Raw genomic sequence first — 27,877 nt, forward strand, 5'->3', positions numbered from 1 at the left:
ATATATATATATATATATATATATATATATATATATATATATATATATATACTGCTTATTTTGCAAATTTAATTAAATGCTGAAAATTAAGAGGTACAAACCCTTATGCAACTTATACAATCAATTTATGCAGTGAAAAAATAAAAACCATAATTGGTCAACATACGTATTAAACCGCTATTGATTTTGACTCGGTCTGCATTCTTTATCCATTCCCTATCCCGCCCAACAACCTCCCCCATTGTATCGCAGGTTTTGAATTGGTCAGATATGAGATGCACCATTCAGAACTACGCTACCCAATCTCCGTACCTATATCTAGAATCTCCCCTTCTTCCCCACTGGAATAACGTAAAATTGGTTTCCCATGAAACCTCTCATCGCCTATTTTCCACCATCTATAAAAAGCCTAGAGTGAACGTCGTTGCTGCATCATCTGACACCGTCGGAGCCTAACGATCTACGTACTCATGCCATACAGAGATCCAGAAATCTGGAAGAATTCGCAAAAGGTATCACTCCAGAATTTATCTTTGTATGTATGTGTGTCGATTTTGTGAGTTGTTTACTGTCTTCACCACCAAATCCGAACAACCATCACTCATTTGTCAATCTTAAAAGGCTTCAACTCTAGATTCTAGGTAATCTACGAGTTCAAACCCTAAACCTCACTCTTGATTTGATTTCAAGCCCTAAACCTACCTTTTTCTTTTATTTTTATGTCTAATGAAGTAGAATGGACAGGGTGTGGTTTTGTTTTTGCATGTTTGTTCTATTTTTTTATTTTTTCTTTGACTTTTTATATCCGTGTTTGATTTTTTTGCAGGTTTGTTGATATTAATTTTTTTTTTGTTTTCTGTATAAGTTATTTGAATACCTTATGATCAATTTGAAGTTTTATGTGGTTATTTACTTAAATTTTTCTTTACTTTTGGTGTATGCGTTTGTTAAACTGTGCGTTTGTGTGTTTTAAAGTCCAGTTTTTGGTTTGGATGTGGAGTGAAACAAAGTTTCACTAGCAACAGGCATCCCTGCTACTCTATCTGTACTCAAAAGAGGTAAAATACCCTGATTACCCTTTCAATCTCTCTTCATATGCGTGCCTGTTTGTAGAAACAGAACCAAATCTCTTTAATTTCGGATTTCACAGATCGAACAATGGCTTATTTTCCCAAGGTTGTTCTTCACATTTTCTTATCTGAATTGGTCTCCGAGCTCCTGCTTGTGCCTTCTTTATCAATGCAACAACCTCCACCTACCGTTTCCAACCTGGGTAAAAGGTACCAAAACTCACCGCCTATCCATTGTTGCTGCATTTATGTTTCTATTTTTATTTTGGAATTTTTTTTGTCTGAAAGATTTTTGTTTTTTACAGTTTTGACTAACCATGATGAATACTTGAAGCTTGATGCAGCTGTGCCACCATCAACATTAAGAACTTTAATGGTTTTGGTTTTTTCTTTGCATCTTGACAGATTTTATGTGCTGGTGTTCTTCAGGAACATAAACTTATATTAGCCTATTTTTGATTTACTGGAGGATGTTTACAGATATGGTATGTCAACAAAAATAGAATTTGCACATTTGATGTTAATTCAAACAGAATGATCTTTGTGTGCAGGAGATTGGCTGCGAATATCTGCTTCACCTCCATAGTCCATTCTCAGACCCCACAACCATTGGAAATAGGATCCTGGGGTTGTCAGTTATGCTTCTAATGCTGGTGGCATCCTCGATGAAAGTGGTCAACACTATGTAAGTACATTTGTCTTGACTTTTGTAGTCAAACCAACATTTTGTCTCACTTCTAGATTTTGGGGATTAAAACAAACACCTTAAAAATGTTGTTTTTGTAACCGATACATTGAACAAAGTGAACAACATATAACATAGAATATAATATCAACAAGTTTGACTTAAAAGTCCAAACTTTTCTCCTTTAAAAGATATTGATTCACAGAGAGCTGGTTTCATAATCCTTAAAATAACACTTTTAGTTTTTTAGTTTTTTTTTTTGAATTTATAATGTTTTTGTGTATTACAACATATTAAACTTAATTTTTTTTTTGCATTATTTTGGATTTCAAAAACGAATCCATATGATCATTATATTATTTAAAGTATAGTTTTTAATTTGAATATTTAGATTTTTAGACGTGCTTCAATTTATATTGATTTGGATGTGAATGGAGTTTTGTTTCCTTTTTAGCACTACTTGACCAATGAACAAGGAATATCGACATCAACAGGATTTTAAACTTGATTTTTAACTATTTTTGGACAGATTTGCCCTTAATGTTGGAGATTATGTAGCTTCTCAAGCTGTGCATTCCCTTCATGTTGGAAAGTATGTTGTTTTTGGACATATTTGCCCTTACCCCTGCTTCTTAGTTGTTCTTGAAGTGGGCAATTTTAACCTGGTATTCTAATGTTGCTTCCAAACCCAAATCTATTTCCCGATTCCCATAAAGCATGAAGCTCCTTAATACATTACATTTTCTACGTTATTGGCCTTGATAAGGATTTTAGTGAATATACCAAAAGCCATGCAACTTATACTGTGTCTAGGTCCCTTAAAACCTCTGGATTCTAACAATGATATTATATACAACATCAAAAGGAAGTTTACATGCTTTTTGAATATTGATGGTAATATTTACATTTTTTTTAGTTCTTATCAACTTACAAATTTTTTTTTTTGTGTGTGCGTGTAGCAGGTGGAATCAGCAAAAACTTCACCACTTTTTGGCTTGATTTCAAGTGCTCTTGAAGCAAAAAAATCCTCTGTACTGGATGGGTGGTGATTTTTGAAAAATGTACAAAGTATAGCCTTGCGTTTCATTCTCACTATGAGTTCTCAACTAAAGGCAAGCCTTAGGTTGGGTATACTCATTTAATCTTGAGTCTGGCAACTGGAGAGGGACAAGGGCAAAATGGGAAATTTATATTCAAAAGCAAGAAGAAAAAGGGAAAACATGAGAAAAGAAATATATACTAGCTTTTAAAGGGTAAAATCCGGAAATTCAAGTACCAAGTATGAAGTTTTAAGTTTAAAAGTAAAGCATTAGAAAAGGTTGAGATCTGGAAATTCAATTTTGGATGCGGTAAAATTTGATTAGGCTGTTGGGGGTGAATGTGTAAACTTAATTTGTTTCCTGCCAAGCTTATCATGACGCTAAAATATAGAGGTTTTACTATGTGGCATATTTATCTCTTTTATTTTTCGCTTTCTCTATGGGTCGTTAAAATGGTAATAACCAAGTTGATAAATAAATGAAAATTATACGAACAAATGGCAGCTCACTTTCTTTTGTATTTGACAACGGATATCGACTAATTTAGAAGCCAATTTAAGGCATTTTTGTAGCCTACGATATGTGTTGGTTGCAACCTAAACTTCAGATACCTTCACGAGAATCATATTGTGAAATCAACACCAAAATTCAATTGAAGGAGTTTGTCAACATACTTATAGTTTCAACACAACAAACTTTTAAGTTTGCCTAAATGGTTATATTGTCGCACCACCGTACATATACCTTCACCAAAAAACAAACCCACTGAAAAGAGCCAGCAGTAACCTCTAGAATCACCATCAAGCATCATCAACGCCACCTTTCCACCCGGTGCTTGGCGCGGGTAAACAGCTAGTATATATATATATATATATATATATATATATATATATATATATATATATATATATATATATATATATATAGGCTGCAACACGTATGATTGCCCAACTTGTTGACCAAGCAAATTAAACTTCCTAAGTTAACTAAACCACTAACTTTCCTTGATTAAATTAAAGTATCCTAAATTCATTCTAACTATCCAGATTATTGAAGACAATCTCTTTCTCCATTACACTGAGAAGCCACCCACAAACCATTGCATTGCATTGCATCACCTCTAATTCATCAAATCTTTGGATCCCATTCTCAATATGAGGATGGAACCATCAACGACACTAATTTTATATTTGCTGAATTATGCATCTCTCATCTCATTTTTGCCAGTCACCATAATTCTTGTCTTGCTAGAGGTTTTCTCCGATGAAGTTTGACAAAGGTGTGTCGGAGAAAATTGGATGATGACATATTTATGGTGTTTTTCTCTTTCATTGACTGCGAGGATTCATTTGTATTATTTCTTTTCAATAAGGGCTATGAGGTGGAGATATATAGTAGGACCCATTTATATCTAACTCTTCGTAGAATAGTCAAAATAGCATATCGTCGGTATCTAAGCTCCATCCATATCGTTTTGGTATATGATACCATACTTCCACACATGGAACACGGCTTTAGCAACTTCGCAGAAATATATCTAGCAGGTTCTGTCATCACGAAAACGTGGATACCACTATTTATTTGAAGGCTTGATTATGTATATATATTTATACGCTGCAAATACTGATTAGGTGCATTAAGGAAGTAAATAATCTTCAGCGGAAATTCCAAGGTTAGTTTGATCACTTTCGAATTCGATGGAAGCTTTTCTACTACTGATGAATTTGATACAGTTCCTCATATGTATTGTCTGATTGAAATATTATTGTTTGCTCGCAGTTTCTTGAAAGTTGTCTATTGCTTTAATTCATAAAGTGAAGATCTGGTTTTGGATAGTGTAAAAGGTATGTTTGCTTTTTAATATCACCTTAACAGTCTATTAAAACGATTCGTATTAGCATCTGCGCTGAACTACATTCGCTCTCCCAGAACCTGTTGGATAATTCAGAATCTGGGACGAATTTTGCACCAGGGGTATTTTGGGAATTCTTTCCTTTTAAAGATTTTTTGAGTTAGTTTAGGATCTAATTGGTATAGATAGGGGGTTAATTAGTATAGTATTTTAATTCAGATTTCCAGCAATAAATTCTTTGGATAGCAAGTAATAGACACAAATTTGTTGTTTAACCAAGTGAAATTTATGAGAAAGGAGAATACTAATTAAAATTGGCTATATTATTATACTTTATTCTTTTTATTAGTTACGCATATAAGTATCATATACTAATAAAGCTTATGTTGGAAGAATGAACTCTGATGGAGCATATTTTTTCTATAGATGCTTGTGCATTTGTTGTAAAGGTGGTTACTTTCAACCAAATAGATTTCTCTACCTTCTCCATGAAGATTTACTTGGCCCTTAATGTTTATAGTGAGAATATAGTTGCTAATTTTGTAGATCAACACCACAGAGATATCGTGTAGATTTTAAATTGAAATAGAATCCTTGCCTAAATCGTGAACACCTTTTGATCCCTACGAAGTTGAACACTTCTCTAATGGTTTTCTATTTTCGTCTTTCCTAGGAGCATTGTACAAACTCGAATGCCCATATCTTGATATAAAAGAAACTCCTTTTGTTTCTCTGCGGTTAATCTTTCCAGTTCCTTTTCTCTTCTGTTGATATAAAATATATTTTTTTCTTTTTCATTGTTCATTAACATCATGTATATATATATATATATATATATATATATATATATATATATATATATATATATATATATATATATATATATATATATATATATATATATATAGGGTGAGGTTCAATAAAGAACCATAATTAACCAAGGAACCAATCTTTTTTTCAACTTTTAGAACTTATTTTTAATCAAAAAAAAAAAAAAAACTAAAAATACAAAAATTCATAACTTTTTATCCTTTTTCCAATGATATCAAATTCGAATTTTTTTTTTTACGTCAATTTTACAATGTGAATCTTTGAAAATTCACAATGTGAATCCGGATTCACACGGTGAATCCGAAAAATATTTTTCACATTCACAATGTTAATATATGAATTTAGATATTTTTAGATTTTTTTTTCGATAAAGAATAAGCTCTGGAAATTGAAAAAAAGATTTGGTTCCTTGAAAAACCAATAATTATAGTTTTCTATTGAACTTTTCTATATATATATATATATATATATATATATACTTAAAAAATATAAAAAATATATTAAAATTTATGATTTTCATTTCCTACAAAAAGTATAATATTTGTATAAAATATATTTTAAAAATAAAATCAAATAATAAGATTAAGTGAAAGATAATGGTTTCCTAAGTTTTAAAGAATGAAAGAAAAGTGATGAGAAAAATGAGGTGGCACTCCTATGCCCAAAAAAGAAAAAAAAATTGAAAAATAAACAAACTCTTAGGTAAAAAAAGCTAGCGACATAAGAATTTTAATTTTAACATGGGTTACTTATAAGAAGAAAATCATGAATTTAAAAGAAATCATTGGAGTGAGGACCATAATCTAATATATATATATATATATATATATATATATATATATATATATATATACATATATATATATATATATATATATATATATATATTAGGCTACATGCGGTATCAAACGGTGCTAATATATGACACTTACATTTTTTTTACCATTTTTAAAAATGGTTAGGATGTGTACCGATGGCGGAAACATATCATTGACATTTTATCACTGGTAAAGTATAGTGCGGAGCGGTGTTCATCGCCGGTAAAAACTGTCACATAGGATTGCTGGGGTGAAAACAATACCACACCCCCACAACCTTATAGAAAAGTCAAATATCATTGTATTTTTCCATTCTATCCAAATTCCAATCTATGTATAACTATAACAAGTATCCAATTTATTATCATAATAATAATTTAAAACATTTTTCAGAATTTTACAATTTTAAATGAGTAGCAAGGAAAAGTAAAGGGTTATTTAATTCTTCTATATAGAAATATATAAACGATTAATGCTTTAATTATTTAAACACAAATTTTCATAATTGGTTCATGTGGTTTGAAAAATATCTCACTTTGAGAACTTTTATCGAAAACGTCCCGCCACTGGTCCTTGTGATTTGCAAAATTTCATGAATGGTCCTCCTGCGTTAAATCTAAATTTTCAACTGTTAGATTTTTATAAAAAATACTTTTTTACCGTTATACCAAATTTTCAATATACTACAAAACTCAAGGACCATTTTTCATAATTTAGTAAATTCGAAATTATATATATATATATATATATATATATATATATATATATATATATATATATATATAATTTTAGTTATTTATAATTTTTTCTAATATTTTTATTTATTTTAATTCAAGTAAAAGAAAAATAAAACTTCAATTTAAAATATTGTAACAACTTTTTTTGTAGAATCTGACTCTTATTATTAATTTTATTATTTATTTAAATATATTATGAAATTGAAAAATATTATTTTGAAGTTAAACTATTATATCTCATATAGAATAGGATTTAATTTGGGCGTTACATTTTAAAAGTATTAGTTCGTTTTCCTAATTTAATAATTATAAATCGCAAATATTACACGTTCAAACAGTAATTCTCAATAGATAAACTGCTTGATTTTTTAATTTTAATTTATGGTTACATATATAAAATAACCACTAATATAAAGTAAAAAAAGTTGATCGAAACCAAACATTCATAAAGATATTCATACGAAAAGTATGTAATCGTGAATCTTCTTTTATGCATATACTTGTGTGATCATCATAATGATAAATATTAATTCCATTTGTTTTCTATAATTCCTTTACAGATTAATTTGTGGTTATGAATTTGGGTACAAACTGGATGAGTGCGCCTAGGTCAAGCACCCTATTTTTGAAAGGGTTGGGTGAATTCCTTGATGTTGAAAGCAAGAATAATGCAAATTCTAGTGGAGATATTAAGTGCCCATGTGTCAAGTGTGCGAATAACGTGTGGTTAACACGTGACACATTAACCGAGCACATAGTCTGTAATGGCATTATGAACGGATACGATGCATTGATTGCTCAATCCACCTCACAGGTTCATCTTTTCTTTATTTCCATATTAAATGCAGCTTTAACAATCACAAAAGTATCTCTTATTTGCTACACAAGTTTCTCAAGTGCCTTAAAAGGCTAACTTTAATGGTAAGCAATGAAAAGAAAATAACCAGTAAAAAGAAATTCAGCGGACACCGATCCACTCGCGGAGGAAAGAGGTTTGTTAAGGCTGGTGGGTGTGCGTAACATGTTATCTCACCCAAAGTTGCCACCTCACTAGCCATGTCAAAATGGTGTTATAACACAAATTGGAGGAAATGGACAACATGTTATAATATAAAATGGGGATGGTGTTTCCATGTTATAACATGGTGCTAAGAGGAGAGACAGCGATAAATATGTGCAACCAATGAAAGGAAAGAAAGACTTCCGTTAAAATATGTTATCACGATAACATCTTCTAACATAACACCAAATAACATGAGATGGGGCGGTGTTCCTCATGTTATAACGCCGTTATTTGATGCCACATAGACATAACGCCTCTCCCCCGTTACCCACTCCGTGCACTCTAAGGTTTGCGTGTTAGAGCATAGGGGTACGAACAAAATATCACTAGCCAAGAATCTAACTGCTTCACATGTAATCTAGGCTTATTTTAGTGTTTGATATTTTTTTAATAATTTTTTTCAACAACTATTTTATCATTCAATAATTACTTCTTATCATATAATTTTTTGATAGTTAATATTCAACGTACAGGGTCCCTCCTGACCCTCCCATCCCCCCTCCCCCCGTCAACGTCACTGACCATGGTTTATAAAAAATGACAACGTATCTATTGATTTCTTGGTTTATATGATTTTTCATGCAACAACTATACACTTTTTTTCCACTATATCAACATTTTAATCAAAATTACAAAGATTCACAAAAAATCATTTTTTTAAATTCACACGTGAATGATCAACTTTTCTTTTGCAAAACATGTACAAGGCATTTGAATGAATATATATATATATATATATATATATATATATATATATATATATATATATATATATATAATACAAAAAACAATGAAATTTAATATAAATCTTCACAAAAGGACTAAAACAGTCAATTTTTTATTTTATATTATTTTTATTTTACAAAAAAATCTTGAAAACTGGTAGAAGGTTGTATTCTAATTTTTTTTTAGGTTCAGCCGGTAACAAAGTAATTTAGAATTATCTCGTAAGTTGACTCAAAATATCGAGACTGTTTCATAAATTGACCTAAAATATTGGAACTATTTCATAAAATGACACAAAATATTGACACTTTTTTAAAAAAAAATTATTTATATTTATATGTATATTTTTCATATATATTGACAACTCAAATAAATATATTATTTTTTAAATTTATTATTAATAATAATATTAAATAAATGCATATATAAATATATTTTAAATACATATTTATACATATAAAAATGTATTTATATGTAAAATTTACATATACGTATACTAAATATATATGAAAAACGAATTTATATATTTTTATAACTTAAAAACGTTTTTAAACTTTTTTTCATTTAAATGTTTTTATACGTCGTATTGAAAAGAACTGGATGGTGATAGAATATATCGGTACAACGAACAGAGTAGGTCATACTTAAGTATGGTGCACCAAATCGTGCTTAAGTATACTGGACTAGAAATGTATGATGGACAAACGATCATATACTTTTTTTTCGACCTCTCCAACATAATTCTATTTTTTATACGAAAATATTATAAAAATGGTGCAAATAATATTTCAACTCTAACTCCACATTTTTTACATCATTTCTTACACCGAAAAATATAGTCCATAGTATATTATTTGTTTATAACTTATATGGATCGTTAAAAAACCCTTTATCTTATTAATTTTGTACAATTTTATTCGTAATTTTTCTATTATAATAACTTTATAAAATATATTATTATAAAGTATAACCAAATAAACCTCGTTGATGGTCTTTTTACATCGTTGATAGCCGAGATGTCCTAAGACCTAAAACAACAATTTTGATTGTCTCTCTTTACATCGTTGATAGTCTCTCCCTCACTGAATTCAATGTTGCCCGCCTTCAGTCACCACCGAAATGACACATTCTCTCTCATCAACCCTCTCATCGTTATTGACCTAAGAAACCTCTACCACCATCTTTACCGACCTAAGAAACCTTTACCGCCACCATCATTCCAGTAATGTATATAGCTGATAATTTAACATTTGAAAATACTAATATATATATATATATATATATATATATATATATATATATATATATATATATATATATATATATATATATATATATATATATATTATAAGGTAAAACAATCTTTTTCAACTTTAAACGAGAGAAAATTCACAACTAAACTATGTTAAGACCATAAATGCAATTTTGAAAATGTTTGGATTATACGAAAATAAATATCGACCACGCAATTTTGTCATTTTTTCGCAAACATGTTTCCATTATATATCTATTACTATTATTATTATTATTTTTTAACTTCTTCAATTAGTTTTAATGTATAGAACTATAGATTATAATTAATTAATAAATAATTTTGTTAACTATTTCTCAATAATTTTTTTTTAAAATAATATCATAATATTTTTAATCTTTTGTCATTGACGTCAAATTCACGAGCTAATTTTTATTTGATTTTTCAGCTTTTGATTTAAAGATTCTTGGTGTCATCCCTTGTAACTTTCTCTTGCACATTTTATAACACATGCAAATATAAGGCTGGAGGGATATAAGACTGGAGGGAGTGGTGCCACCGAAACCGCACTCCCTTCACCGACACATATGCGTCACGTCACTTTTTACCACACAAGTGTGGTTTCATGCCACACCAAGCGAGTGAGATTATGGTAAAGAGAGAGAAAAGAAAAAAAATAGAAGAAGGTGATTGGTTGAAAGAGGAGAGAGAGAACAAATAAAAGAGGACATAGAGAGTGAAAGTGCAGTAAAAATCTACCGCACTGCGGCCTAAACCGAACCAAACCGCAGTCAGGGGGCGGTGTTCCCCTGCCTATGTGGCAAAAAGTGCGGTAAAGAACCGCACCACTCCCCACAGCCTAATTTAAATACTCGTTAGCACATTTGTTAAATAAAAGCATTGATTTATGTTCAAATAAAATATATTAAAGATAATACAAAATCAAACAATCAGTAATCCTTCCCCATCAAAGAAGGCTCCTCACCGCATCACCACATGTATGCGGTAACCAACATCCACCAAAAGGTTCTTGCCATCAATGGCACAGATATCACATACTAATCTTGGGTCAAGCTTCATGTCCGACGCTAAATTGTCACTAACCACATCAACGATACACCGCCTCCCTTGTTGGCCTCATATTTGAACAATGATCCAACATTGATGCTCATGTTCTTGAGTGGATCTATGAGACATTGTCTAATGATCTTCTCTTATGTATTCTTGAGCTCATATTTACGACATTCGAACCTACCATCAAATAACACCCAACCCATCCACTTTCATTGTCGTTACCATAACATCAACCATTCCAGCCATATCAAGTCTCAACCTACCTTCCTCATTTCCATCCACCAAACTGTCACCCTTTACACCTGCCAAAACGCAATCGTAAACCACCATTGTCCACCCTCAACACAACTACCTACAATCACTCACACCTCTTCACAATCTACACATGGACGTTACCTCCCTCACCTATATCCATATAATACCTATCAATTACCACCATTTTTTTAAAATAGGGTATTTTCAGACCACATTAACCACTTAGCTTGTAGGATCCCAACGATGATGACAAATGCAGAATTGAAGAATCAATGCATAATCGATAAGACCTGCTTTGATGTTTAAGCACAGTTTGTATAGATAATGAGGAAAGTACAAAAACATAGAAGCATGTGTATATTACACTACTCTCTCTCTAGAACTAATCTAGAAATCTATACAATGGGAGCTCTCTCAAACCTATACATGAAAACTATACAAGTATATATAGGGAAGCTCTAACCAAAAACCCATATCACAAAAGGTAAGCCTAAGACACCATCCAATGGAGAGCTTTGCACCCTAACATTCTCCCCCTCAAAGCTTGGAATGGATGACCCAACTTCAATATCCAAAAATAAGCAACAAGCGAACAAGACCTCAAACGTGACAAATGTAGAAACAACCAACAAATCTTCAATGATCTTCTAATCCGGGGTTCTAGAATGTGAGACAATACAATCCAAAGCATCAAAATGTATTCGTGAGTCCTCGAGTATCCAAAACTCCAAGGATAACTACCCCAGTTTGAGCCAAAAGACACATCCCAAAAAATCTACATTGTCTCCAAAACCTTCATAGCAACGGAAAACCCGAACTAGTTTAGAATTTCCAATTCGAATCACTTCATAAACAATTTTTCTTCAAGGTCACGCCGGTCTTCAATCAAAAATGATCATTCACCAAAAATGAATATCCAACAACTTTCATTTTCGAATACCTATTTCATAACCTCTCCCCCTTTTATAATTGAAATATGATTATAAAACTCCAAATAGGAATGAGAAAGTGCTCAATGTTGATTTAGCATTACAATCCTTCCCCTAGATATGAGATAAAAATGAAGCAACGAATCTGGAAAAATCAAAAAAATATTTCAAATTTCGAAACTTGAATTCTTGGACCCCTTTCACTTCAAAAATGAACAAAATCTGTTCATGTTGGTGGAAAATGTCTCGCAAAAATAACACTCTAGAAATCCCCCAAAATATCTCCAAAAATTTGGAATGATTTAAGTTTATGGGTAAAAAGTGCCATTTTTATGAAACTGCAGAGACCAGATTTGAACGTTTAGTTATCTTCTTCCCTAAAAAGGTCCGGGATGCAAGAATGAATGAATGCACGTAGCAAACAACAACAATCAAAACATCCTATTTCTACTTGAAAAGATTATCCAACTTTCAACTCTAAATTTATTTCAATGTTTCGACTCGAAAATAGGATCTTTAACTTCCCATCGAACATGAACTTTCGTTCTCTGCCTTTGAAATCCAATTTTCGACCATCAAGATTATTTTCCATCCATTCGACTCGATATCATTACTTCGACATCCAAATTCGATATCGATATCAAACCACTCATAAATTAATTGTTGATACTTGACAGTTGAGTCAATTACGAGTCCAAAATCGAAAACCTTAATACCCAAACCCCTCGCAATCAGTTTCCCTTTTGTTTTCGTTATGAACCATTCGCTATCAATACATTCGATTTCCATGTTTCAAATCCAACTTCCCAGAATTGATTCCCAGTTGTGAATTTTCATCATTCATTCGATATCAAGCCCCAGTCAACCAAGCGTAACGAAAATCAACCATTTTGACCTCTCGATATTTGACCATTCAAATTTTTCATCATGCGATTAACAATTAAGCCTTGTATGTGAACCAATTAACCATACTCAATTTCTGGTTCTCGTGACGATGCTAAAGTTTCGACCACAAGACTAATTCGATTATAACCTCAATTTGCGATCACACAATCGATCAATGTTATCACGTTTCAACTATTAACCATTCATAGTCCCCTATCTTCCCATCGAAATCAATATTTGTTATCAGACTCAACGACCCAATCTTCAAATTCGACCATGAAACACAAAGAATCACATAACCATTTTCGAATACTTATACTCTTTCAATATCTAAATTCGAAATCTAAACTTCATTGAACTCACTAATGAAATTCCATCACCCAGTCATCAATTAACAACCTTTCATTCTATCATCAATCCAATTTGGACTTTCAATTCACTAAACAACAATCGCAAATCCGATTTTCACATTCTTGTTTGACTTTTTGATTGCAACATTCAACAAACACAAAAATCATGTTTCTCAAATAGATTTTCAGATCAAACACATATTTTTCAACTATTCTGCATCCTCCTCTACTATTTTGGACGATTCATCTCCGGAAATCACTCTAAACTAATTCAAGCACAATTTATTAGTTCTTTATTGTTCTTCACAAGTTCTTCACAAGTTCTTCATCCATCGATTATCAACCTCAGATACGATTTTCGAAATAACCAACTGAATTTTGATCGATAATCCAATTAAAACCACAATATAATCCTACTCGATTATAAGAACAATAATAGATAAATGTATGATAAATCCTTGATGAACAAAGAATGAGAAATCATGATTTGAAACAAATCTGGAAGTTATGACTTGATCGATGATTATATGACTTGAGAAAACAAATCAACATTTCACAAGTAAAATCAATTCACAAGTAAAAAACAATTTTTCAATCGATTTAAATTAAGAACAAAAGAGAGTCGTTGAATGAATTTTGAATTATGTATCGACGAACAGTAAATATCTATAGAATGTATTCGACTTTGATGAATAGTAGCTAATCAATATTTTGGGTTCAAATTTTGTTTAATGAACACTAATGTATCACAATATTGGACTTTGATACCACATGTAGGATCCCAATGATGATGACAAATGCGGAATTGAAGAATCAATGTGTAATCGATAAGAATTGGTTTAAAGTTTAAGCACTACTTGTATAGATAATGAGGAAAGTACAAAAATGTAGAATCATGTGCTTGCTTACTACACTAGTCTCTCTTTAGAACTAATATGGAAATCTATATAATGGGAGCTCTCTCAAACTTATACATAAAAACTATACAAGTATATATAGACAAGCTCTACCTAAAAACCCATCTCGCAAAGGGTAAACTTAAGACACTATCCAATGGAGAGCCTTGCACCCTAACATAGCTTACAACATATTTCTCAACCATTCCCCTATTCACAATTCTGTTACAACATCCATGATGTCCCACACTAGAATTTGTCATGGTCAATACATTTAAAGCATTATGGAACAATCATACTTTATGCCATTCTAGTATGCTAAATTAAATATACTTGTGTCAGTAATGCAGTAATGCTAGATCTACTACATCATATAGGGAATATCATTTTGACTAAATAACCCGAGAACCAAATAAGCCTAAAATACATATCCGAGACCGACCCGTATAACTTATTCGGTTCTCATTCGATTCAGTTCGGTTCGAGTTTTGGTTTCGGTTTGGTTTTTTGGTCCAAACGCTCATCCCTATATGATATTGTAGATCAAGCTTTAACGACACTAATTTAATTAATATAACGTACTAGAACTAGGGATGTTATTTAGGTTGGAACCAGACTGAACGAGCCCGAACTCGAATAAACTGAAAACCGAATAAAACTATTTACAGGAATAGAAAACTAGACCGATGAAAACCAATACGGGTCCGGTTCGGTTCAAGTATTAATCGGTATAGTTCGGTTATCAACCGAATAAACCGAATAATATTTACAATATAATTGAGGACCAAATAGTACCAAAAAGAACCAAATAACCCGAATAAACCGGATAACATTTACAATAATAAAAGGAAGTCAAATTATTTAAATTAAAATGTGGATCGAATGATCCAATCATATCTTTACAAATATTGAAATCTTCTTTTATCGGGGACAAAACATCTAAAATATATGTAGGATCTATTACAATAATGTAAATGTTAGTTTAAAAAAAACACTTTAATACCTCCTATTTCGGAATCTGTATCTAATTGAATATACAACCAAAAAAATGCATGTAAACTTTGTAAACAATAGTTTAAATTGTTAACTAAAACCTGAAAAAAAAATTGGGCAAATCGGACAAATAATGAAGACGCTATGATAGTTTGAAGTTGACCTAAAAATTATGTCTTTTCAATTTCCGGTTCGGTCCTTTAGGCCCGATTAAGACATTATGTGGGTAACCCGAACCGAATAACCCGAGAACCAAAGAAGCCGAAAATACATACCCGAGAACCGACCTGAATAGCTTATTCGGTCATAATTTAGTTTGGGTTTCGGTTTTGGTATGGGTTTTCGATACAAGACCGTCTAGAATGATTAAGTGTTGTCACCTACTCTGTGGGGGTGACCAGACATACCGCTAACAGTTTCCTGATCGGGACCCACCATTTGTGGTCATCCCATACGAAGCTACCGTACATCGACACCTGATAGTGTCATGGAATGTAACTTTACTCTCTGTTCCTAGGTTACGCACATTCGTGTAATGAGACTATCTAATATCAACCTTAATTGAGCTAGATATCTTCCACGAGTATAAGTTTATCCCTAGAATAGATTACAGTGCCCACAACCAACTTTTAATATCAACTCTATTCTTTAGTGACACTAACCTATCTTATTGTATATCTATTTCCTAAGAGTATTAAGTATTATTAATCATTTATAATCTCAATAATTTTACTTTGAATATTATTATATAATATTATCTGTTTATTCTAACCAAAAAAAAAACCATATTTGGTTAGCACATAGCACGTTATTTATGTGTATATATATATATATATATATATATATATCATATAATCCAGACAATAAGCACATATTTCACATACGACTTCCAGCAAATATTTAGTATTATAATCAATACATATATTAAATCATGTTCATGAAACAGACTATGCACTCACTTGATGAAAATGGGCGACTAAAGATTTCGGCAACGCTTCGCTTCGTACTTTGGATAGACCTAGATGCATAAAGTACTAAGCCTTAATCTAGTTTCATAATCTTGGTGACTATAATAATTATAGTATAGATTCCTCACTAATCCTAATGTCTACATCAAGGTATATCAAGTAAGGATCAACCATGGAGGACAGTTGGGAGGCAATATCATTTCAGCATAATAGCTTTTCTGAAATCCAACAACCAAGCCAACATGACCATTCTAAATACCTCCCCCGTAAGTAGATCAATCAGTATAACGATATGGAATTACTGATAAATCTTAATTATAGGTTCATAATAACGACTTATGACCATAAATATAAGTTACACTGAAAAACGATAGAGTGTAGCTTAACTTACAAATGATTTAACGAAAAGTGGTGAATTATGCGGCCATAATTTTGGTCTAGGAGCTTCTATTCAGCGACTATCTGACACCACATGGCTTCTACTTGATAGCTACTACTACTTTAGAGACCGCAGGGCTTCGCCGAAGCCTAAAACTAAAGGAAAATGGGGCTAAAATCGAAGAAAATTGAGAGAGAAAGTGTGGGTGCTGTGAAGGAGAATGAGGCTGAGCACATCTATTTATATCCCATATGTGCGCCTTGCATGAGTTGCACACCACACACTCTAGCCAAGTTGATCCTATCGTTTTGAGACACATGTCGGGTCCAGATTTGTCGTGCCCCTAATGCGCACGCGTGTGAACTTATGAGTTTTCAAAAAAATTATATCTTCTTCATACGAGCTCTATTTTCGATGTTCTTTATATCCATGAATAACTAACGAAGAGATCTACAACTTTTGTTTAGACTTCGTCGGCTAATTTTGGATTTAATTTTAATGTTATATATTTTTGAACAGGTCTAGACTGTTAAAGTCCGTTAAAAATTCATAACTTTTTCCTATGATATCCGTTTTCGACTATATTTATATCCATGAAACCATATGGAAGTTATCTTCAACTCTCGTTTAGATTGTTTTTCCTAACAATCAACCGATCTCTACTTTGTTTTCTAAGTCGTATATTGTTGCGCTGAAACTTCGAAAAATCATAACTTTCTCTTACGAAGTCAGATATTGACGTTCTCTATATGCACGTTCTCGGTTTAATAACTACTACGACTTTTGATTAGACCTCTTAGGATAAAAAACAATTTATCAAAATTCATTTTTTACGATATAGAGAGTGGTGCTAGTTTAATCATGAAACTTCGAAAAAGCATAACTTCTTCATACGAAGTCGACTTTTAGCATTCTTTATATATTCGGAATCCTTGTCACGTACAATATGACTTTGGCTAAGATTACTTATCCTAAATAATCTTCTATTCAAAAGTTATTTTTACACTTATTATCTCTAAATTTACTAGCCTGAATCTGCTGGCGTTACACCAGGAAATGTCTGATACATTCTGAAACTGAAGTGAATGTTCACACCACCCATTTAAGCTTTGCAAATCCTAATTTGACTAAATAGTTGGATTAAATTCACAATATTAGTAATAAAATACTAAAATCTATTACTAAACTCATTAAATCAATAGAGTGCACCAATACTTCAGGATTTCAAACCAAATAAGTGATTCCAAATTATCGGGGAAATTAACTTTCAAATATGCATTTAAATAAAGAATATGAGTATCTTAAAATCTTTATCTCATTAATTTGATTCTAAGAATCAATTTGGACAATCAATTGCTTCACAATATCGAAATGCTCCAAAAATTTCAAGCTCCCACTCTCATTTGAAAGTGAAAATCATTCAAAGTGGAGAAGAGAAAGAAGCCAACAGGTTAATATTCAAAACTTTCATCATTTAGTAGGAATAGTCCCTATATTCCCAAGTTTTTCAAAATAAATCTAATATGAGATTTTCAAACATGTCAACTTCCTAATTTCCTAGTTTTTTTACCCAAATCAATTTAAATTCTTATAAATATGGCCCAACCAACTTTACATGTCTACTTGATTACACCAAAGACTTGGACACATGAGTGAGAAATTTATGAGGATTGTAGAATATGTTATGGGTAGATTTAATATACATTATTTTGGAAGATGTTATTGTCAAATTTAATATATACAAAAACTTATCTAATCAATCATGGATTCTTAGTACCATTAGGTTTCAAGATTCTTGAATAGGAATGAAAATGTTAAGAAATAATGCTTACATACTTTCATATATTTGAATGTGTTTCTTATGTTAAGATCAAGGATTCTGACAGAAACAAGCTCGAGGAAAAAGAACAAGAAATACACATTATTTGGCTATATTTTCAATGAGATGAGAAATGTTTTTAGGATGATCAAAGTAGAAGGTTCATCCAAACCAACAATGTAAGATTTAAGAAGAATCCCCTTGATATAGATAAGCTTAGAGAAGAAGATGTTTGGAACAAAAAAAAAACAAGAAAGAACAAGTTATGTTCAGGGATCCTACACAAAATGATATTTCTCAACCTGTACTCCAGAGAGAAGATAGTTGGAGTTCAAAATCAAGCTACGCATAAATTAGAAACATAAAGATATATAAGATCCAATAAAGAAAGAGAAGGCTGTTGAATAGGAACTCTCCATTATTTAACTATTTGCTATTAATTAGGAATAGTGAGTCAAAGTCTTATATTAAGTCTTTGATAATGAAATATTCCATATAGTGGATGAAGGATATAGAGGATGAGATGTCTTAACTTTATAGAACCAGAATTTGTGCTTAGTCATGTTACCAATCCAAAAGAAAGAATTATAAACTAAGTGGGCGATTAGGATAAAGGATAAGGTTCATAATAACAAGATATACAAGGCTAGATTAGCACTCAAGGGCTTTAACCGAAAAGGAGGGGGGTTGATTATAATGATGTACTATTTCTAATTTTTAAGATGACTACATTTAGATTTGTATTAGGTATCATGATCGTAGAAGACTTACATTTAGGGTTGTTACATATAAAGAAAACTTTCCTACATAAAGATCCTGATGAAGAAATATACATGCGAAAACTAAAAGCCTTTTAGATGTGTTGAAAGGAAAACCTTGTTGGTAAACCGAAGAAAAACTGAAATGGTTTGAATGAGTGACTAAGGCAATCATACTTGTAGTTAGACCTCTTCATAAAGAGGAATGTGAGGGTGGGCCTAACTATTTATTGATTTTGTTTTTAAATGTAATTGATAATAATAATAATCTAAAAATAAATCATAAATACATTAGAGTAAAAAAGACATTTTATGTCTGTTAAATTATTTTAGGGACAAAACGTACAACTTTTCGTAACATGAGGGATGATCCAAGTTAATTTTTGAAAATATGGACTAAACGTGCTTTTTACACTTACACAAAGGACGAATCGTGTAATTTACTTTATACTAGTGTTGAGATTTGTGAACCATCAAACCCTACACGGATATCAAAAATGGTGTTGATAAATAATATAAATACCAAACAAAAACTAATACTATGTTGGTGCCTCAAATGGGATAACTACAGTAAAGTCCCTATATTTTGGCAAAAGTTTCAAAAAAGTCCTAAAATTTTTTCTTTGAATGAAAAAGCCCAATAAACCGGATAAACCAGACAATTTAGTCCTTATCATCCGGTGACCCTCATTTTCCCGGTTAAAGAAGTCTACGTGGACTGAGCATGCTTAGGTGGACTTAACGAAACTTAAATATATACATCATTCATTCCTTTCGTGCCCTAAAATCGGACCAGGCAAAAATCGAAGTAGGAGGAGGAGCCACCAATGTCGTCTTCATCTTCTGTAGGAAGCAGAAGTTCAAATCGAAGAGTGATGAATCGACTGAGAAGCAGGTGCTATTGCGGTGATCCCGTTGGAAAATGGACTTCGTGGACTCCGTTTAACCCATGAAGAAGGTTTATAGGTTGCCCAAATTACCAGGATGCACTTAAAGACTGCAAGTTCTTCCAATGGATGGATCCTCCTCTACCAAATCAGTAGTATGCAAATCTCTTACTAGAATTTCACAACAATGTTAATTTGGAGAACAATGCAATTTTCGGGGACTATGGACAACAATAAGTTGTAGGGAACTTTTTTGAGGACATTGTGGAACAACCAGTGGCACAACCACCAGTGGCAAATCAACCCGTGGAAGGAGTGGCCATTCAAGTCCAGAATGGAGAAGAAGGTGGAAAATGGAAATCTTTTTTTTATGTTTTCATGGTTTCTTTTGCTTTTGTGTTGGTGATGTTGAAGGATTTGTAGGATAGACAGAAGATGTATGGAAAATAGTGTTTTGGTGTCTTTTATGTGTTTTGATTGTGTTTTGGTGTCTTTTAGGATAGATAGAAGATGTATGGAAATCATGTTGTGCCCTTTTGTCAAGTGAAATGAATTAACAAGTTTATGTTTATGTATGAGTCATAAGTGCTTCGAATGTAATCATGAGTGAATAGAGTGGAATGAAAGAATGAATGGAATGAAACATGAATGGAAGCATTAATTAATTGAATCAATAAACAATGGAATGAATATAGAATATAATCAAACATGTTTAATAAACAATGGAATCAATAATGATTGGAATCATTTATGACTGGAATCATGCATGACCGGAATCAAGTATGGTTGGAATCATGCATGACCGGAACCAATTATGGCAGGAATCAAACATGGTTGGAATCAATTAACATACACAATAGGATCAAATCAAACACAACATAAACATACATAAGTTAATCAACTTAAAGATGCATTAACCATGTTTATCATAGAACATGTAATATCAACCAAAAGTTTGTACAAAACATAATCAAGGGGCCCAAAGCCTATACTTTATATGGCTATCAACAAAAGGAGCTATCAACAAAAGGGGCTATCAACGGTTGCCCAAAGCCAAAAAGTTTGTACATGTTCTTCACAAAAGGATGGGTTAGAAACACCCTAATCTAGACTAAGTGGGTTGGATGAACTCATCCCCTTCCCATTTTTGACAACCACCAATTTCTTCAACTGTATTTTTGTTATCCTCTCTGAAGTCTTCCTTTTTCTCAGTTTTGTCCTCCTGCTCATGTCCTCCACAAACAGGCCCTCCTGATCCATACCTTCTTGCTCCATGCCCTCCTCACCTATGCCATTCTCATTGATTACCTCCTGATCCAACCCTTGTGCACCCATTCCATCCTGATTCATGCCCTCCTGATCCATACTTTCTTGATCCAACCCTTGGGCACCTATTCCATCCTGATTCATGCCCTCTTGATCCATACCTTCTTGATCCAACCCTTGTGCACCCATTCCATCCTGATTCATGCCCTCTTGATCCATACCTTCTTGTTCCATGCCCTCCTCATCTATGCCCTCTATACCCATATCCTCTTCAATGATTCCCTCTGGACCCATACCATCCTGATTCATAATATCCATACCTTCTTGTTCCTCACCTAGGCCCTCCTGATCCATACCTTCTTATTCCAAATCCTCTTCATTCTTAGTCAAAGTTTCTACAGTCAATTGGCTAGGAAATTCAAAACCCTGCAACAAGCATATCAATATATGGTTAGGCATACTAAACACAATAAAATAAAATTCTCTTTATAAACCATACCTGTTATATATTAAGATCCACAGGTACATGTTTTAGACCCTCAAATTTATATAATTCTTCCTCATTGATTCCAAGACAGTCCAAAATCTCTTGTGTAGTGTAATTTGACTGTCTCATGAAATCAATATCACTCTTTACATCCACTCTTATTTCATCATCAACTTCAGGACTCTCCACATCTCTTGCCTCTTCATTATCACTCTTAACAGTAGGAGTCACCACATTTTCTTCATCAAGATTAGAAGTTCCCTCACCAAATTTTGTATTCCCTCTACCTCTCTTGCCTCTTCCTCCAGATCCCCTACCACCACCTCTCTTCCCTCTTCTACCAGATCTAGTACCCCCACCTCTATCACCTCTTCTAGATCCTGTCCAGTTAGTCAAATCAGGATCCAATTTGGGTCTACCCATTTTCTTTTTAGGTTTTGGCTCAGGTACAGCCTTTGGATTTTTGCAAGAAGCTTTATTATGTCCCCTTTGAATACAATTCTTGCATTGTACAGTTCTTCCCTTGTTAGACACTTGGGGGTACTTGTCTTCATGCTCAGATACATGTTTCCTTCTTTTGACACTGGGTCGTCCTGGCATCCTCCTAGCTGTAGGTGGAAGGGGCTTGGTATAGCCAGTTTCTTCCCACAAGTTACTTCCATTGACTGGAAGTATGTTAGACTGATATGTAGCCATGTAATTACTCTTGCTGAACCAAGTGCTAATGAATTCCTTTGGATCTTGGTTGGTGTATAAGATTGCTACCTGTGCATGCACACAAGGTATCCCTACTATATCCCACAGTATGCAGCTACAGTAATGGTGTTCCAAATCAACTCCATAACTTTGAAAGCCATTCCTAATTTCATATGAATTAACACCACTTGGCACTGCATACCAAGTCCTGCAAATATAAACATTTATCTTATTATAAATGTAATAACAGTCAATTAAAAAGCTACATGTATATATGAAATATAAAATATACCTTATATCCTTAGCAAATTCCTCCATCTTTAGAAGTGCTGCTTCACACACATCACCTTCTAATTTCTGTGCTTCCTCTCTTAAGTTGTAGAACCTTTCTATCATGTAAAGTCTTATTTCTTCAAGCATAGCCAAAAGAGGCTTCTTTCTAGCATCTACAATGACTGCATTAAAACACTCAGCTATCCCATTCTCTACAGACTCACATGCCAAACCACTACCAAAAAATGCCCTGCACCATGTATGAGGTTCTCTAGCCATAAGATGATCATATGCACCTTCACTTAAAGTCTTGATCCTATCCATGTTTATCTTGAAATCACCTTATGTTGTAGATTTTGCAGCAGCCCAAAACATGTTTCTGAATTGTATCCCACTATACACTTTCCTAAAATTGGCATAAATATGCCTAGCACATTGTCTGTGCTCTACATGGGGTAGAATATCCTTTGTTGCTTCAACAAGACCCTAGGAAATGAAAAAATATATTAGTAACTGTTATTAAAAACTATAATAGATGATATAAATTAAATGAACCTGTCATTACCTTGTGTTGATCACTAATGACACATAATCCCCTGCCAGCATCCAATGAAAGATCTTCACTAACTAGTTCCAAGAACCATGTCCAATTAACCTTGTTTTCAACCTCCACAACAGCCTATGCTATAGGGTAAATTTGATTATTTGCATCTCTACCTATTGCAGTTAGTAACTCACCCTTGCATTGTCCCTTCAAAAAACACCCATCCAACCCTATAGCCCTACGACATCCTATCTTCCACCCATCTTTGATTGCTTTAAAGCACACATAGATTCTATGAAAAGTTGTAGTCTGATCAGGGTTAATATTAACAGAAATCCTAACTGTGCTACCTGGATTGGACCTCATCAGTTCATGTCCATAATCCCACACTCTTGCATAATGGTCACTCAAATTGCCATCAATTAAGGACAGTGCCCTACACCTTGATCTATAACATTTTGACCATGACACATTGCAATGAAATTTACTTTGAATTATTGCCTGCATTTCCTTGCATTTTAACTTTGGTTTCCTTACTAGTTCTTTCACAAACTGCTTTGCTAACCAAGTTGGATTCATAAGCCTTGAACTACTAAAATTCCTAACACATGTATGCCTATCATTCATCTTTTTCACCTGGAATGATTTTTCAGTACTCATCCATGAAGCACGAACCATAAAAGGGCATTTTTTGGATCACTAGCACACACAATCACTAGTCTAACACTGTCACACTTCTTGAAACGAATTTTATAGCCCTTATAGATGGAATAATTTGTTAAACATAATTTCAGTTCGTGTCTAGATTCATACCTTTCTCCAATAACCGATTTCATCACATTCCATTTGACCTTCGGATTATGGATGGAGTATATGATTTCATCTTCATCACTAGATTCGTCAGTGTTTTCCTCATCATCTAGTTCTACTCGAGCATTTTCTCCTTCACCTTCCACTGGTTCGTCATCACTGTCTTCACAAAGAACATTAAGGAATTCATCTTTGCATCTTGAAACTGATTTGGTTTTTACAAAATCATCAACTTGAACGTCGATTGTGTCAGGCTCAAATACTTCATCCATCGCCAAAGGACACGAGCAGAATCGAGATCGATTTGTCGGGAATAAAGGAGACGAGAAAAAAGGGTTTTCAAAGAAAACCCTAAATTAATGAGGTCAACGATACAGTCACCATTAAGATGCCATGTAGACTTCTTTAACTGGGAAAATGAGGGTCACCGGATGATAAGGACTAAATTGTCCGGTTTATTGGGCTTTTTCATTCAAAATTTTTTTTTAGGACTTTTTTGAAACTTTTGCCAAAATATAGGGACTTTACTGTAGTTATCCCGCCTCAAATTGTCTAGACATAGGTTTATTTGTCTTTACCTAGATTTATATCCACATCCTCAACGTAATTGTAATATCATCCTAACATCAATGATTAATATCTCTTGTTTCCTAGTAGAGTTAGAAGGATTATCCAAATCATGTAAATGACGTTAAATCTTTTTTCTTTTTACCTTTTTTCACATCTTTTAATTAATGTGTGTGTTGTTCGGATACCTAACACATTGACTTAGATAACATCCTAGTTGAATCTAGTTGGTATTAAAATCAACATCCTAGTTGAATCTAGTTGGTATTAAAATCTGCTACTTGAGCTTAGCACACCAACCAAATAAGAAATTATTGTATTCTGTGACATTCTCTCTGTCGCATACCTCTTCGTAAATCCTGTTTAGCATGAGTGCACCAAACATGTTGAGATAGATATTGATTTAATATATGATTCATGAAAAAGTTCAAGTAGGATAACCTATAGTTTTTCATGTTTTAGGGGATATTATCGGTACAAATATACTTTTACTACTTGTCACATGTTTTTAAGATTTCAATTTAAAAATGAAATTTGACGAAAACTAACGGATAAGATAGCTGAAACATATAAATTAACTTAAAGTACATTTAGAAAAATATGTTTTCGATAGTTAATCGGGGTATATTTAGGAATTTAAAAAAAAAAACTTATGAAAAGCTAGTCTATATGGTCTTTTAAAAATAGTTTATAGCTATTTTTTGGTTTGCAAAAAATGTTTCAAGGAAAAGAGTGACTTCTCCTTCGGGAACTCCTTTATTTCATGATACGCACATGCATATTAGGAAATGAGCACATGCACATTTTACATGTCCACATGGGCACATGTCATATACACATACATTGTATACTGTTTTTTTTAAACTGCATGTGGGAAACGTATGTCCATTTTGATTTTTTTAATATATATGATAATGTATGTAAATTTCATCAGAAGTAAAAGTTCTTTTGATCTCTCCCAAAATTTAGTTTTCTATGTATTTGTACATGTGATGTATTCATTACGGAAATAATATTGATATATTTTACCCAAAATATGCGGATTTGAATGCAAAATTTTGATAAATAGAATATGACTTGATTCAAACTAGATACGGGTATAAAGTTTCGTTTTGAATAACTGATTATTTTGACCATAAATTATAGATTTAACTCAAATCTACCTTTTTTTGAACGCTAGATTATTACTACAAATTGTGATATGGGGTTACCAGACCCATACATTCAAATCCGCTTAACGTTTATACAAGCATGATTCCAGTTCTTAGTGGATATATTTTAGCCTTATAGGATGTATATAATTAATTTGTTAAATTTGGAGGACTCAAGGTTGTACAATGCGACAATATATTTCGTCTTAAATTACATCCTTTACTTTGTCCTTCATAACTTTTTACCTGAGTTCTGTACTTTATTTGTTGGCAGGTTCATAAAGAATTTGCCAAAGTCGGAATATGGGGAACAAAATCAAAAGGGTCTCCACAAAATCGCTGGTCTTTTCCACTTGACAACAATCACAAGCTAAAGAAGATAACTATAGATCATGGTGTTCTAATATATTCCCTCATGTTAACTTCTGAAGATAGCAAAGGATGTTTGCACGATTCCGAAAAAGCAGGTGGTTGGAATGGTGGAGACCAAATTCATGAGGTAAAGAATCTTAGTTCTATAAGCTCACAAAACTATTAATTTACTCGTTTCTACGGGATTGATTGAATATGTCTCATGTAAATATACATTTAACACTTCTCTTTTCCTACGATTGCTTAGGTCACATTTGATCCTGATGAGGAGATACTTGGCATTAATGGAACCGTTGATGTATCAGCAGGGTTATATTCTGGTTACACAATAATAGCATCGTTGTCTTTCATAACCAACAAACGGACTCATGGACCTTTTGGTCAGACAACAGGGACACCTTTCACAGTACCATGGAACAAAGGCTCTTTTGCTGGATTTTATGGCCTTGCTGGTTATTACATAGATGGCATTGGTGTCTATTTAAAGGCTTCTCAAGACACTGCACGAGTTGGACTATGGGGAACAGAGTCTAGTACTGGTCCTCAATATAGATGGTCGTTTTGTCTAGAGAAAAATCATAAGCTCACAAAGATAACAATAGATCATGGTGATATGATATCTTCCCTCATGTTCACTAGCGAAGATTGTATGAGTTCTGTCCATGTTTCTAACAAGGCTGGTGGTTATAACGATGGATCCACAATCTCTGAGGTAGCATATATGTTTGGAACTGATTCATGATTTAATGTAGAGGAAGTTACATATTTTGGTCACCAAGTACCTGGCTTTTTAAGTTTCGATCTTAAAAAGTGTTGACCTGAAATTTTGGCCGATATTTCTAACGTTTCTTTTGTAAAATGACTCTTTCTTGTCCATGAATATAACTGGTGTTTGAAAATTTTCTAGAGATTTTTTTGGTACATGCATTAAAAAAGTGTTACAAAAAACCTTCAAATAGGACCAAAATTGCAATAATATTTTTTGGGACAAAGATTGCAAAAATCAAACCACACCAAAAATGTAACTTACTTTTTTTGAAGTATTTTGGCTTCTTTTTCATTTTCATTTTATTATATTGAATATTTTTTTTAATTTGTAGGTTAATCTTGCATGGGACGAAGAAATAATTGAAATTTCTGGAACGTTTGGGGTCTCATCTGGGGCGTATGCCGGGAAGACCATATCATCGTTGTCTTTTGTAACAAACAAAAGGAGTCATGGACCTTTTGGACGTGCAACAGGGATTCGTTTTTCAGTGCCATGGCAAAAAGGTTCATTTGCAGGATTTTATGGCATTGCTAGCTATTATATTGATGGTATCGGTGTTTATTTGAGAGCTACTGAATAACGAAAATATGTTTTTAAATTAGAAATGATTAAATTTGTAAAATTGAAGTATTTAACCAAAACATGTTTCTAAATAAAAATGACAAATTTATAGCA

General features: G+C 32.7%; 2 protein-coding genes across 7 annotated transcripts; both read left to right on the forward strand.

Moving 5' to 3' along the window:
• Positions 1-229: 229 nt before the first annotated feature.
• LOC145129143 (uncharacterized) lies at positions 230-3,219 on the forward strand. Of its 4 annotated transcripts, none has more exons than XM_079063877.1 (7): positions 230-512; positions 976-1,058; positions 1,177-1,280; positions 1,376-1,446; positions 1,622-1,755; positions 2,285-2,420; positions 2,715-3,219. In XM_079063877.1, exons 1-7 carry the CDS (start codon positions 471-473, stop codon positions 2,802-2,804), a joined length of 660 nt encoding a protein of 219 aa, XP_078920003.1. In that variant the 5' UTR covers positions 230-470; the 3' UTR covers positions 2,805-3,219. The 4 variants fall into 4 exon arrangements, with proteins under 4 accessions (XP_078920003.1, XP_078920004.1, XP_078920006.1 ...); XM_079063878.1 differs by having other exon boundaries at positions 2,718-3,219; XM_079063880.1 differs by having other exon boundaries at positions 981-1,058; positions 1,151-1,446.
• A 940-nt stretch (positions 3,220-4,159) lies between these two features.
• On the forward strand, positions 4,160-27,877 carry LOC145128478 (agglutinin-like). 3 transcript variants are annotated; one of them, XM_079063266.1, is made up of 7 exons: positions 4,160-4,467; positions 4,575-4,639; positions 4,725-5,384; positions 7,594-7,847; positions 26,336-26,560; positions 26,681-27,145; positions 27,534-27,877. In XM_079063266.1, the coding sequence occupies exons 4-7, from the start codon at positions 7,608-7,610 to the stop codon at positions 27,780-27,782; spliced, it is 1,179 nt and encodes a 392-aa protein (XP_078919392.1). In that variant the 5' UTR covers positions 4,160-4,467; positions 4,575-4,639; positions 4,725-5,384; positions 7,594-7,607; the 3' UTR covers positions 27,783-27,877. The 3 variants fall into 3 exon arrangements, with proteins under 3 accessions (XP_078919392.1, XP_078919393.1, XP_078919391.1); XM_079063267.1 differs by having other exon boundaries at positions 5,321-5,384; XM_079063265.1 differs by lacking the exon at positions 4,725-5,384 and having other exon boundaries at positions 4,163-4,339; positions 4,427-4,467.

Source organism: Lactuca virosa, chromosome 8, assembly GCF_052849685.1.
Source record: "Lactuca virosa cultivar CGN04683 chromosome 8, Lactuca_virosa_CGN04683_v6, whole genome shotgun sequence".
Classification (NCBI taxonomy): Eukaryota; Viridiplantae; Streptophyta; class Magnoliopsida; order Asterales; family Asteraceae; genus Lactuca; species Lactuca virosa.

What these genes read in the sequence shown, in the direction of transcription:
- LOC145129143 (XM_079063877.1), top strand. Translation starts at nt 471, where the DNA reads ATGCCATACAGAGATCCAGAAATCTGGAAGAATTCGCAAAAG. An exon ending in TCTGGAAGAATTCGCAAAAG is followed by an intron (nt 513 to 975) that starts GTATCACTCCAG and finishes TGTGTTTTAAAG; the next exon opens with TCCAGTTTTTGGTTTGGATG. An exon ending in CAACATTAAGAACTTTAATG is followed by an intron (nt 1,447 to 1,621) that starts GTTTTGGTTTTT and finishes CTTTGTGTGCAG; the next exon opens with GAGATTGGCTGCGAATATCT.
- LOC145128478 (XM_079063266.1), top strand. Translation starts at nt 7,608, where the DNA reads ATGAATTTGGGTACAAACTGGATGAGTGCGCCTAGGTCAAGCACCCTA. An exon ending in GTGGAGACCAAATTCATGAG is followed by an intron (nt 26,561 to 26,680) that starts GTAAAGAATCTT and finishes ACGATTGCTTAG; the next exon opens with GTCACATTTGATCCTGATGA. An exon ending in ATGGATCCACAATCTCTGAG is followed by an intron (nt 27,146 to 27,533) that starts GTAGCATATATG and finishes TTTAATTTGTAG; the next exon opens with GTTAATCTTGCATGGGACGA.